Raw genomic sequence first — 13,025 nt, forward strand, 5'->3', positions numbered from 1 at the left:
AATAGCCTGTTAGTCGCAGATAAGGCTAAACAATCATCAATACAATCAAATGGTACAGCTATTGGAGATCCAGAGTTCGCACAGGCTATCGAGAACTTGGTACTTTGATTCGAAAAACCAGTTCAAGAATAGGATGACCATGTGAAAAGGAGGACAGGGCTCCTGTATCTTTAACAGTTGTATTGAAAAGGGAATTTCAGCAGGTGTCATTTGTATATATGGGGAACCTGGTGAAATTCCCTCTTCATCACAGCAGTTAAAAGGTGCAGGAGCTATACTAGAGTGACCAGATTTAGAAGAGGGCAGGGCACCTGCAGCTTTAACTGGTGTGATAAAGAGGGAATTTCACTGTTAAAGATACAGGAGCCCTGTCCTCCTTTCCATATGGTCACCCTATTCAAGAAGGAAGCCAAGCAAGGGATTCTGATGTGAATGTTTTCAGAGGCGGAGGCCTTAGCTACACCTACCTCTTAGTCCGCCATGGAGGGGTGAAGATGTCGCGAAGGTTTTATCGCGAGATCCCCCCTCTGTTTGCACGATGACCTCAGATGGAGAGGCGTTGCGCCTGCCATTTTTTTTACAGTTAAAGGGCCAGCAGCGCACTAACACTCATGCACAAAAGGTAAGTTATTTTTTAAAATAATAATTACTTCCCCCGCTCCCCAACCCCAATGGGCACAGTGCTCCTGAGAAGCACTGAGCCCTGTGCACAGGTCTTGGCTCCTCGCGAGGAATCGCGATGAGCCAGGACAAACCGCACCGCCCGGCCGCATGAGACCACAGAAAAACCGGGTCTAAAGGGGAGGGCGGGATCCCGGGGCAAGAGAGGGATGATCCTGGGGATCATCCTGGGATTTTGCCCCATCTAGGGCAAAATCCCCACCTAAGCTTACATGGTGTGAAAAACACTGGATATTCTGAGCGTCATCACGCAGGGGGAAATCACATTTGCTTACCATCAATTGTCTGTCCCTTTTTACTTTCTCTTTTGAAAGAGAAAGTAAACAACTTGCGCACAGCAGGAGATAGTGGCAAGTTTCATCTTTAAAAATAAGTCGGACTTACGGGGGTGGGGTGTTTTTGTCGTGCGAAGAAGGCTAGAAGGGTTGGGAGGCACGCGGGAGGAAGACAACAATGTGAGAGGGAAATCCGTGAGTGCCCAGTAACGAGTGTGCAATAAAACGTTTGTCTGATTGAGCTCTACGTTTACATGGTGTGAAAACCACTGGATGCATCCGTTTAGGATTCTGTTGGGGTTCTCAAGCCATTTTTCCACCTTCATCGTTTAAACACAGAAGGGAAAAATGGGGCTTCTGTCTTCTGCCCAACTGGGAGAAAGAGAAGGGAGCAAAACCACCATCAGCTCTGTTGAGAGACCAGCAGCCTTTCGCTCCTCCTCTCCTTGAACAGTTTTCCATTACGGTTGTTTGTTCTAAGAACTTTGCAACTTTAAGAATTGGTGGCTTTTGGCTTTGGGGTTTTTCCCTTTTGTGTGGCGCCTTTTAGATTGTAAGCTTGAGGGCAGACATTGTCATGCCAGTGATCTTTCTAAGTTGTTCTAGTGGGGCATTCTGGTTTTTTTGTATAACAGCAGGGTGAAAATGCTTATACACACACACACACATTCACATTGTGGTTTCAACCTCTTGTAAATCAAAAGCACTTTCAGTTAAAATGCAGCATTGTTGGGAGCACTCAGGTTTGGTTCACATGTTATTAGTGTCACATGCTTGTTGGTGTCTGGATCTGACCCCACACAGGACATAATAAGGCGTAGCCTGAAGATACATGCCACAGCTACTTTGCTAAAGCGAAGGAGCTTTGAGCCAAAATATGCCTTCTAGCTTGCACATTTCAGCCAAATATAATTTGCCATAGTTGGCGTCTGCATATTCATGAATGTAGCAGATGGCACACTTAGAACGGAAGGACGTGTTGCTCTTCTGCCCCACTACTTACTCGGAATTTGTTAACATCCAGCATGGGAAAAACATGAGTCACTCGTAAAAACACAAACATCCTAGAAGCATACTGAATTTTAGTTTCTTTTCGTTATCCTCGTTTTCAATCTATCGAGACTGTTTCACAGCCTAGCCTACACACACAGCAAAATCAGGTGACACAGACCCCCTAAAGTGGTAAAATAGGCTGAAGTAGATCAACTGGGAGATGGGATGGGGGGAAAGCATGTCTTTTAGTTCTCCTGCCTGCCATAATTCCCAGCATGTAGAAAAGCAGCATGCTAGAACCTTTCCAACATGTTGCTTTTCTACATGCAGGCTAGAACCTTTCTTCTTGATGTGCTAGTTTTATACTTGCTGTTATTCACATAGGACAGCATACCAAAATAATACATACATACGTACATACATACACGCACTCCTCACCTGCAATGTGAAGTGACACAGCCCTCCTTACTACCTTAGGATTCTACCACCTCATTCCGCTGCATGTCTAAAGGGCTCAAGCACCAGAGATGAGCTCCCAGCTGTCTCCCAAGCAAAGGCTGAAGAGGGCACAAGCTCAGTCCCATGGCCACAACCAAGTTGGGTTCCAAATATTGTGTGAATCTTCCATCTCTCAGTGAGCAGGGCAGAATCGAGGCAATAACCAATTTTGTCTAGCTATCCAAGACAGCTAAAATCTCTGGGACACTAATCTCACCTTTCCTTCACAGAGCTCAAAGTAGCATCTCCAGGGATCCCATCCAGGCACTAACAAGGCCCAAACTTGTTTAGCTTTTGGCAAGCTTGCTGTGTACTCTTTTAATTAATTTTATGTATTGAATTTATATTGTATTCTTGTACTAATGTTGTTCCCCACCTTGATCCAGAGGGAGAGGCGGGTAATAAATAAAATTATTATTATTATGCACCTTCAGACCATATCCTGCCTGTGTGGGGTCAGATCCAGACACTGGGAAGCATTATGACACCAACGTGTGAATCAGACCTGAACACAACTGCGAATGCTCAATATTCACATTAAAGTGCTTTCATCTTCCAGGACTTCAAGATTTATTTCTTTGTTTAATGTCCAACCCGTCTTCCTGCCCAAAAATGGCACTCAAGGGAGCTAGCAATACAATACAGGTTAAAATCAAAATCTTAATTAAAACTCTGCCTAAAAATAAATGAATTATAAACACAACAGAGGAAAATGACACCCCATCTTAAATGTACAGTGATTCCTAGCATGGGCAGAAGACACAAACCCCGCCTTTTCCTTCCTTGCATGAACCACCAAGGGGAGAAGATGGCCTGAGAACCCAAAACAGAAACACCTAAAGTTTCTCCACACCATGTGAGCTCAGCCTGTCAAAACATTTCCCGAAGAATCCCTTGCTTGGCTCGCTGCTTGTCCTTGGTTTCTGATTCAAAGAACCACGTTCTGGGCCGCTTGTGGGAGGCCCCATGGCTCTCTGCCAGCTGCACTGTTTGACCCCGCAGCCTCTTCTGCGGAAAGACGATTTGGCCTTTTCTGGAACCCACAGGCCCAGACTCTGGAGGGAAACATCACGTCAGCTTCTGGCCAAAGGCACACTGAAGCCCCACTGAATTAACTCCTTGTTGCCCTTGTACAGCCAAACGGCACAATTCACACTGCAATCAATATTGGATCTTGTTAGTCAATAGTGTAAACAAGACCAGGGCAGCAGAAGACATATATGCATGCCTGATCGCCTCATCTCATCACGGCAAACCCTGCACAGGAACCATATTTAGTATTATTATTATTACATGTATATCCCTTCTTCTTTCTCTCGCAAGGAACCCAACGCAGCTCGCATTGTCCTCCTCCTCCTCTCTGTATTATCCTCACAACCCTGTGAGGTGGGTTAGGGTGAGAGTCACAGATTGGATAAAAGTGAGTTTCATGGCTGAGTGGGAACTAAAACCCAGATCTCCCAAGTCCCAGACCAACACTCTAACTACTACAGAGCTTCAGCTATGGGGTGGTACATAAATGTAATGAATAATAATAATAATAGTAATAATAATAATAATAATAATAATAATAATAATATACAACACTGCCTCTCAGACAAAGTCAGATACAGAGTAAACAGTTTGCACGTATCCTGGGGGGCAGGGCATCCCTTCTACATCTTCCTCCCTAAAGCATAACATAAGAGCCATGCTGGATCAGACCGAGGGCCCACTTAGTCTAGCACTCTGTTCACACAGTGGCCAACCAGCTGTCGATCAGGGGGCAACAAGCAGGACATGAGTGCAACAGCACCTCCCACCCATGTTCCCCAGCAACTGCTTGAGAGCCAGCGTGGTGTAGTGGCTAAAGTGTTGGACTGGGAGTTGGGAGATCCGGGTTCTAGTCCCGACATGGCCATGGAAACCCACTAGGTGACTTTGGGCCCGTCACTCCCAGCGCAGCCAACCTCACATGGTTGTTGTGAGGATAAAATGGAGAGCAGGAGGATTATGTACGCCGCCTGGAGGAAAAAAGATGGGATATAAATGCAATAATAAATAAAAATAAATATATGGGCATTCGGCCTCTGATACTGGAGATAGCATATAGCCATAAGGAGTAGGAGCCACTGACAACCTTCTCCAGGAATTTGTCTAACCGCCTTTTAAACTGGTGGCCCTCTGCATCTTGTGGCAGTAAATTCCATAGTTTGACTATGCGTTGTAGCCTTTCCTTTTATCTGTCTTGAATCTCCCAAGCTTCATGGGATGACCCCACTGGGTTCGAGAATTATGAGAAAGCGAGAAAATGTCTCCCAGTCCACATTCTCCAACACCATACATAATTGTGTGCACTCCTGGTCTACCACCAGGCAGAGCAAGGCTCAGGGAGCAGATGCTAAGGAGCAAAAAGCTGTGATAAGACAGCGCTGTGTACACGGCACGTCCACCTTGCGCCTTCTAAGCCAGCCTGATGCTTTCAGGTTCAGTGGAGGACGCTGACCCGTTGCCAGTGCTGCTGAACTAAGACTGAACCGCCAACCCAGTGTGCTTCTGTACATGGAATTGGGGGATGGGAATATCTTGTCCTTTGCCTCCGGTAGCAAAATATCGTATCAGTCTCAGCTTCGTTATGGACAGAAAATGGGATGCCAACTTTGATGTACAAAAAAAAATCATTAAAAAAGGGGGGAGAGAGAATTGACATGGGATAGTGATAGGCCTGGCCTGAATCTATTTCCCTGGAGACCTGGATCTGTTCCCCCTGAGCCCTGCGTGTCCACTGGTGCTTATGGAAAGTGTTTTCCTCTGCTTAATTCCCATGCAGGGGGGATTTTCAAGGGGGGTTACAGCTGTGGAAGGAAAGGCCAACCCACCTCCCCCCACATGTTGCAATGTCCCCGCTCCCAATTCACTTGCACGCCAGTTAAGCTTGGGGTGCGGTGGGGGGAATAATTTCCATGGCAAGACTGGGCTCAGAATCCAAGGACCTAGCAATGCCCTTGGAAGCGACAGAGAAAGAGCTTTATCCTACCAGCGTTATACTGTGCAATCACTGCGAATTGCATGCAAAGACGTTTTCCACCTTATAATCTGCTTTGATTGTGAAGTACTCCCATGCATCCTGCCTTAGTTGTGCTTCAAAGCAAAAAGATTCGCCGTATTTAGCCCCTACTTGTTGAGCGTATCTTCCTTGCCGCCACGGGGGCGCAGGAGCAGGATTTTAAACAAATGCTTACATCTGCGTAAGCTTTAAAGATAAAGACACCAAAATTGGCACAGTAATAGATATTAGGGAGAGCTTTAAGCATACCAAATTTGAATTGAATTGGGTCATCTGTTGATTTTTTATGATTTTTTTACATTTCCCCCCCTAAACTCACTTCCCGGTATGCAAAGGATCGCTGTCGCCTGGTAGCAAAAACAACTGTGAAAGCTTAGCGCTACGGGGATAATCCGTGGGAAGCAGGTATGTGGGATGAAGCTTAAAGAGTTCAGAGAAGCACCAGCGGCAAACAGTTGAAAGCAGCGGCGTTGTTTGCAGAACTGGACGGAGCACAAAAAGGGTGATGGTGTAGGCTTGGATTGAGAGAGGGAACTGTGCATTCCGCCTTCTTCATCCTCCCATGCCACTCTTTCCCCAACCGGGCACCCTCTAATGTGTTGAACTACATCTCCCATCATTCCCAGTCAGCTGGGAATGATGGGGGGTGTAGTCCAACACATCCGGAGGGCACCCAGTTGGAGAAGGCTGCCCCATGCTCTGTGTGGCTGCAGCCACCGCTTCTAAATGAAATACTAATGGTCTGGAGCTGCTCTCCCTGGGGCTGACCTTGGTGTGGCATTGAGCAACCGCGTCCCCTTGCCTTGTCTCCCATCCACGCACCATGTGGACCTCGAGGTCTGGAGGGAGGAGGCGGTCAGGCTTTCAGCAGACGGAGGCCTTACAGGAAAAGAGGCTTGACAAACAGAGAGCGACAGCTGAGCCCCGGAGGCGGGAGGTTGGAGATTCAGACCGGGTCTGTTGCAAAGCCAGAAAACCACATTCGCAGCACACAACAGATGGTCAGGATGCTACCCAGATGCCACGAGGGGTGGGGGTGGGGGGAGGAGGAGAGAGATGGGGCTTCCTGCAATCCAAATCCACTGCTCATCCCCACACGGTACCCACAGACGTGGAAGGCACAGGGACAAGTGTGACCCCACCGAAGTGCTCAAGACTTTGTCACTGGGAATCTCAACATCCCTGCTGCACTCAGGCCAGCCCTCCGTGTGCAAGCAAGTGACCCCAAGCTGCCACTTGGGTGGCAATATTTTCAGGAGCACCAACAAAGCTGGCTCACGACCCAAGAAATGCGCTCCAATATCTCCTGCAAAAGGATCCTGCAGCACGAGTCGCCAATCATTTCCTGTCGCAGCAACGCAACACAGCAAGGCATCCTGGATTCCAGATTCCAGCTGGACATCAGGAAAATCTTCCTGACTGTTAGAGCAGTGCGACAATGGAATCAGTTACCTAGGGAGGTTGTGGGCTCTCCCACACTAGAGGCCTTCAAGAGGCAGCTGGACAAGCATCTGTCATGGATGCTTTAGGGTGGATTCCTGCATTGAGCAGGGGGTTGGACTCGATGGCCTTGTAGGCCCCTTCCAACTCTGCTATTCTATGATTCTATGATCCTGCGGTACAGAGGCCTGGAGTGAATAAATGCCCCAGGGAGTGAATAAATGCCCCAGGATCCGAGGGATCCTTTTGATACTCTCCCAACTGCGCAAGGCATTTAATCTCAGCAACTCCCTCCCAACCAGAACGTGTAAATACCCCAACCCTGTAAGAGGCCTGATTGTATGGGTCTTTCCTGCGGAATTGGCACTGAACCAGAAGAGGGAGGTGTTGATTCTTTCCAAAAGTTATACATGTTTAGCTTTCTGCCCATGGAGTCATTTAGGGCGCAATCCTATGCATGCTTAGACAGAAAAAAGTCCTACAACATACATAGGATCGTGCGCCCTGAAACATTCTTCCGGCGGCATGGGAACTACTCATGGGGAAGGCTATGTCAAAAAGGCACATGATTCACACCGAGTCACATAGCTGGCAAGATCACCCTCCACTTCACGGCATGGAGGATATTTCAGAAGTTTTAATCCGGAGCCTCTGGAGGTCTCTGGGGCATGAGAGAGGGCAGTAGCCATGAGAGACAGGATGTCGAATGGACCAGATCAGTATTGCACTGCCATTTCCTTTGGGTGGAAATCAGGGCTGCTTCACACATTACAGAAAAGACAAGTCCTCCCCACGGGTCAGCCAGGACTTATCTGTAATGAGATTGTCTCCAGGCTCTCCGATTCGGTCTGCTGTGTGCTGTCAGGCGTACAAAATGACTTTCAGATGGGACGGAAAATACTTTGCATACCTACAGCGAGAATAGAAAAATGTGGGACGCTGTGATGTGGGAAATGAACCTCACGGGCTAAATTCGCCTTCATGCTCAGGGTGACTGAGGTCCCTTGGGCAAGAAATCCTGAATGGCCGCCCTCCTTCAGGGAGTCTACCTTCTCACTGTCATTGTCACCAGCGGCTATCGGTCCTCTTCCTCTTCCTCATGACAGGCAGAGAGCCAGGGAGCAAGTAGGCAGCAGCATCTCCTGCTCCTTCTTCTCACCACCACCCTTGTCTGGGCCAAAGCAAGAGGCAAGGTTGCAATGATGGAAAGGAAAGGTGTTTGTCAGTGGCCGGATGTGTGGGCCCTCAGCAGGCGCCCAACCGTGCCTACTCGTGACGCCAGTCGTGTGGCTCTAACTAATTGACTAGGAAACAACAACCCCCCACCCCACAAACCAGATTAGATACAGACCCTTTGCTGTACTTATCCCCTTCTCTTTACATGTGAAATTTAGCCCACTTGCTGAAGTAAGCTATTGGATCTCTGGATATCCTATTCTCTGCTTGTGACACTGAGTGGTCTGGATCATGCGGATTAACCTGTGGTGAGATTAATGTGTTGAGGAACTTGGTTTGAGACCGAATGTAAGATTTGGTGACCTCAGATGCTGAATAAGAAGAGCCACGCAGGATCACACCAAGAGTCCATCTAGTTCAGCACTTTTTTCACACAGTGGCCAACAAGCTCTCGACCGGGAACTCACAAGCAGGATACGCCCATGTTTCCCAAAAACTGGTTATATGCCTCTGATGTAAAAGGTAGCACATAGCTATCAGGACTAGTAGCCATTGATAGCCTTCTCCTCCAGGAATTTATCCAACTCCCTTTTAAAGCCATCCAAATTGGTGGCCATAATTACATCCTGCGGTCATGAATTCCATAGTTTAACTATGCGCTGCGTGAAGAAGTCCTTCCTTTTCTGTGTCCTGAATCTCCCACTAATCAGCTTCATGGGCTGACCCAGGGTTCTAGTATTTTGAGAGAGGGAGAAAAATGTCTCCCTGTCCACATTCTCCACACCATCCATAATAGTGTACACCTCTATCATGTCTCCCTTTTACCTTCCTTTTTTCCAAGCTAAACAATTCCAGCTGTCATAACCTTCTTGCATTGAGATTCTCCAGCTCCTTGATCATTTCAGTTGCCCCTTTTTTCATGATCCTCATATACTGAAAATCGTGAGACTGGCCTTCAGAATCTTGAAATAATAAGATCGGAACTTTAAAAACCGATTATTTGGCTGTCTGAGCTGTTTAAGCCCCTCCGCAGTCATTTCTTCTACACAAAACGCAATTAACTGCAGGCGCAGAGATTAGACATTTGACAAATACACCCAAGATCTCTGAGGATTTCCCCTTTACTTTCTTGCACTCCACATTTTTATATTCAAATTAAAAGATCCTTACTAAAAGGACAAGAATTGATAACCTCGCAAGCGTGTTGCTTTTACTGAGACACTGACAAATGCCTCCCCAGAGTAGAGAATGGATCTCAGGAGACCCTGACACCAGCCTCCCAAAAGCACATGTGTCTGCTAGCACATGCATTAGTTTACACACACCAGACCAAACTGTCAACAGCGCCCAATGAACATGTTTTTAGCTCCTGATCCACTGCGATCAGATCTTTTTAACAGCTGTCAATCCAAATCCCCCACAATCAGAAACCCTCCCTAGTGGGGGGAGCAACAAGCTTTGCTCTCCCTGCACCTGTAGACTGCCCCAATGTTGATATGGAGAACAGCAGATCAAATACCGTTAAGACAGCGAGAAGCTAAAGAGGATTCTTAAATCACACCCCCCCCTTGCTCATCAAACACACATACACACACACACATGCGCGGAGACACGCGTGCGCGCACACGGAACAAAGGCTTCTCCCGATGATGGCGCTACAAAGACCACGCTGATACCCCGAGTGAACACTCGATGTCACTGAGCGCGGGGGAATGCGCACCTGCAGCGATGGGGTGGGAGATCGGGGCATGGATGGCGGGGGGGGGGGGGGTGCTGGCCTGGCCTGAAACCTCCACCAGCGCAACCAGACTTTTCAAAAGAGCCTGCAAATACACACGCGCTGCCCTTACCAACCCCTCCCGGAGTTTAGGGGAGACAAGTAAAAGGCGTTTCTCCCTCCCTCTCTCTTTTTGCAATAGGATCGGCAGCCCCCCGCCCTCCCCAAAAACCGTTTCCAAGGATACCACACACACGCACACACACCATGCCTGTGTAACCATCCTTCTCTGCCTCTTCTCTTCCATCCATCCATCCATCCATCCCCCATCCTCCCACCGACCCCCCCTTCCGGCAGCTCCTTTGTCCATCCTCCATCCATCCCTCTCTCAGCTGACAAGTGACCAGCCCGAATCTTCACGCGCAGGACAGCTGGAGGCAGAGCAAAGCCCCGCGGGCGATCGCCAAAGGCTGATGCCTCCGATGTCCTTTTCCCAGCCCGGCTTAACAGCCTTGGGACTCCCCCCCCCCCCCTCTCTCGCTCGCTCCGAATCGCGCCACGCTTCCAGCTAGCGAGCAAACAAGAGCCCTCCTTTCCGGGCGCAAATCTTCCCCCACATCTCCATCTCCGCTTCCAACCCAGCCGGTATCACTCCCCCCCTCCCCCAGCCCTATCCGGCCCCCTACCACCATCACCCCACCCCCCCACCGCGCCATGCCTTCCTCCTCCCCGCGCAGCGCTCTCCTTACTCGAACATAGCCCGACGCGGAGCAAGCGAGGCGGGCGGCTCCCCCCTCCCCGCCCGGCCGGGATGGAGAGGCGAGCGCTGGTCCCGGCCGGCGGCCCTGGTGCCGCGCGGAGGAAGAGGAAGGAGCGACAGGCCCCGCTTCCCTCCCTCCCTCCCTCCTGCCTGCCCGCCCGCCCGGCTCCCTCCTCCTTCCTCCGCGGCGGCCGCCCCTTTTGTTGAACGCACCCCCCCCTCCCCACCCGGCGGCTCCACCAGCGCGCAGCGCAGCAGCGGAGAAACCGAGCCGGAGAGGAGGGGCTAGAGCACAATGGAGAGGGGGGGCGCACTGCGAACCAAGCTCCTAGGACTCCTGGGTTCCTTCCATCCCCTCCCCGCCCCCGTAAAGAAAAGGGGAGGGGAGGAAAGGAAAGGCCTAGTAGATTGGGATGCCAGCCTGGATTCCCATGGGGTTCATAAGAAAGTGGATTTAGGAAGACGTCGGGTTCCCGGTTTAAGCCCCAGGGAAACTAGGGATCCGGGGAGTGGGGGGAAGGAAGTGGATTGGGGACTAGGGACGGAGCCTGGGCTCCTGGGTCCCTTCCATAATGCCCAGGTTTGGGGACGGGGGTAAGGAAGGATCAAGCAAGACAGGGAAGGAGGGATGACCTTGAGGGGGTCAAAGAGACAAAAGCGTGCGTTTTCAAAGGAATCAGAATTCCAGGCACAGCTCAGGAGAAAGACGGGTCCATTTTTATTTTTAAATGGTTGGAACCGGAGAGGAATCGAATTTGGACGTGGCAGGGAGAGGGATTGCTGTTTAAAAAAAAGAAAAAAGATTCGTTTGACTCTTTGCTTTTTCAAAATGAGATTTTTTAATATTCTATCTGAATTTGTCTTCTGTTATATCGCCCAAGTAAGGTTGCTGCTGTTTTACTGGTCGGGCAGGGAGACACTGAGAGAGCGGGATGTAAAAATATTGGGGTGTATCCAGACTTAGACATGCTTAGAGTAGACCCATTGATTTCATTGGGTCTACTCTGTACATGGCAAAGTATGGATCCAACCCCGGGCATTTGGAAAGTTAATACTTATCATTAAAGATTCACCAGCAAGGCTTAAGATTTAGTTATTGTTAACAGATGCATTTCAAAAGCAACATTGACTCTAGCTAGAAAATCCTCACAGTCCATCAAAATCAAAGAAATGTTCTCCAGCAATTCCTAAGTGCTGGGAACAAACTCACCTCCATTGCTGGGATGGATGGGAACCGGACTATATTTTAACTCCTTATGCTGCAGTTCTAGACATACTGCAATCCGATGCATGTTTACTCAGAAGTAAATCACATGGGGTTCAGTTGTGATCTGCCCAGAGAACATCAGTTATGGGGCAGTATAGAAATATAATAAATGAAATGAAATGGTGCTTATACCCAGGAAAGTGTGTTTAGGATGTTTTATTTGTTAAAAAAATGTTTAAAAATGTAGGGTATTGATGATGGTAGTCAATGTATTCCTAAGTTGTCTTATTGTTTATTAATGTTTTATTTGTTAAAAATCTATAAAAATAATAATAATTTTTTAAAAAAATGTGTGTTGAGGATTGCAGCAGTACCTGAGAGTAAGCCCCATTGAATCAAGGATTTCTGAGTAGATATGGATAGGATTGCACCGTAAGTCTCCATAGAACACTGTAACTAAGTAGGAGTAAGTGGAAATAAATTCCCTTATTTATCCCAGTCGATTCCACTCTCCTTCCTACATCTCCCCAATGGCAGATTTAATTGTAAACTCCAGAGGGCTGGGACTTGTCCTCTAAAGTGCCATGCAAATTTGTGGTTCTGTATAAATAAATACATCAATAACACATTTCAGCATTCAGGATCAACCTTTCCAAAACAAACTTTTGAAGATGTCTCTCTCTCTCTCTCTCTCTCTTTTTTTGTTATTCTCATTCTCATTCTCTCTCTCTCTCTCTGAAAACTTAAAAGGGAATTTGGACATTCCACAACGGCATTGTTTCTTTAAAAGGTCATGGTTTCATAACTGCCTCCCTTTCAGTCTAGATGATATCTTGTATGGGCCTGCAACCCTGATCAAAAAATATTCCTGCAAGCAGATGCTGACATAACACCACTGCAATCACGAAATACAGCCAAGTTTTGCAACAGGTACTGGATCAGTGGTTGGTGTGCAACTCCCTAAGCAGTTATGTGTTGTGTCTAATTAGTGGTGGATTTTCCGAAATATGCACAGGCACACATACACACACATTTTCTGACTCGTTTCATGATGGCAGACAGCCTTTCCAAATTTTGGAATTTCTAAAATCTGCAATAAATGTAGAATTGTTACTCATTTGTTGCCAAGCCATCCAGACAGCTGGCCTTAAGTTCTTTGTGGGGAGATCACATTAACCCACATTTCAGTGGCAGAGTGTGGCTCATTGTTGAACCCGTGGGTTATTTGTTGA

General features: G+C 48.1%; 1 protein-coding gene across 2 annotated transcripts in view; it reads right to left on the bottom strand.

Moving 5' to 3' along the window:
• The window catches only part of GRAMD1A (GRAM domain containing 1A), a 50,923-nt gene extending 40,336 nt beyond the window's left edge, over positions 1 to 10,587 (bottom strand). For both annotated transcript variants that reach the window (XM_063139959.1, XM_063139958.1), the window contains exon 1: positions 10,576 to 10,587. In XM_063139959.1, coding sequence (XP_062996029.1) covers positions 10,576 to 10,583 — 8 coding nt within the window. In that variant the 5' untranslated portion in view covers positions 10,584 to 10,587. The remainder of the gene's footprint in view (positions 1 to 10,575) is intronic.
• Positions 10,588 to 13,025: the final 2,438 nt, after the last annotated feature.

This window comes from Elgaria multicarinata, chromosome 13 (assembly GCF_023053635.1).
Source record: "Elgaria multicarinata webbii isolate HBS135686 ecotype San Diego chromosome 13, rElgMul1.1.pri, whole genome shotgun sequence".
NCBI lineage: Eukaryota > Metazoa > Chordata > Lepidosauria > Squamata > Anguidae > Elgaria > Elgaria multicarinata.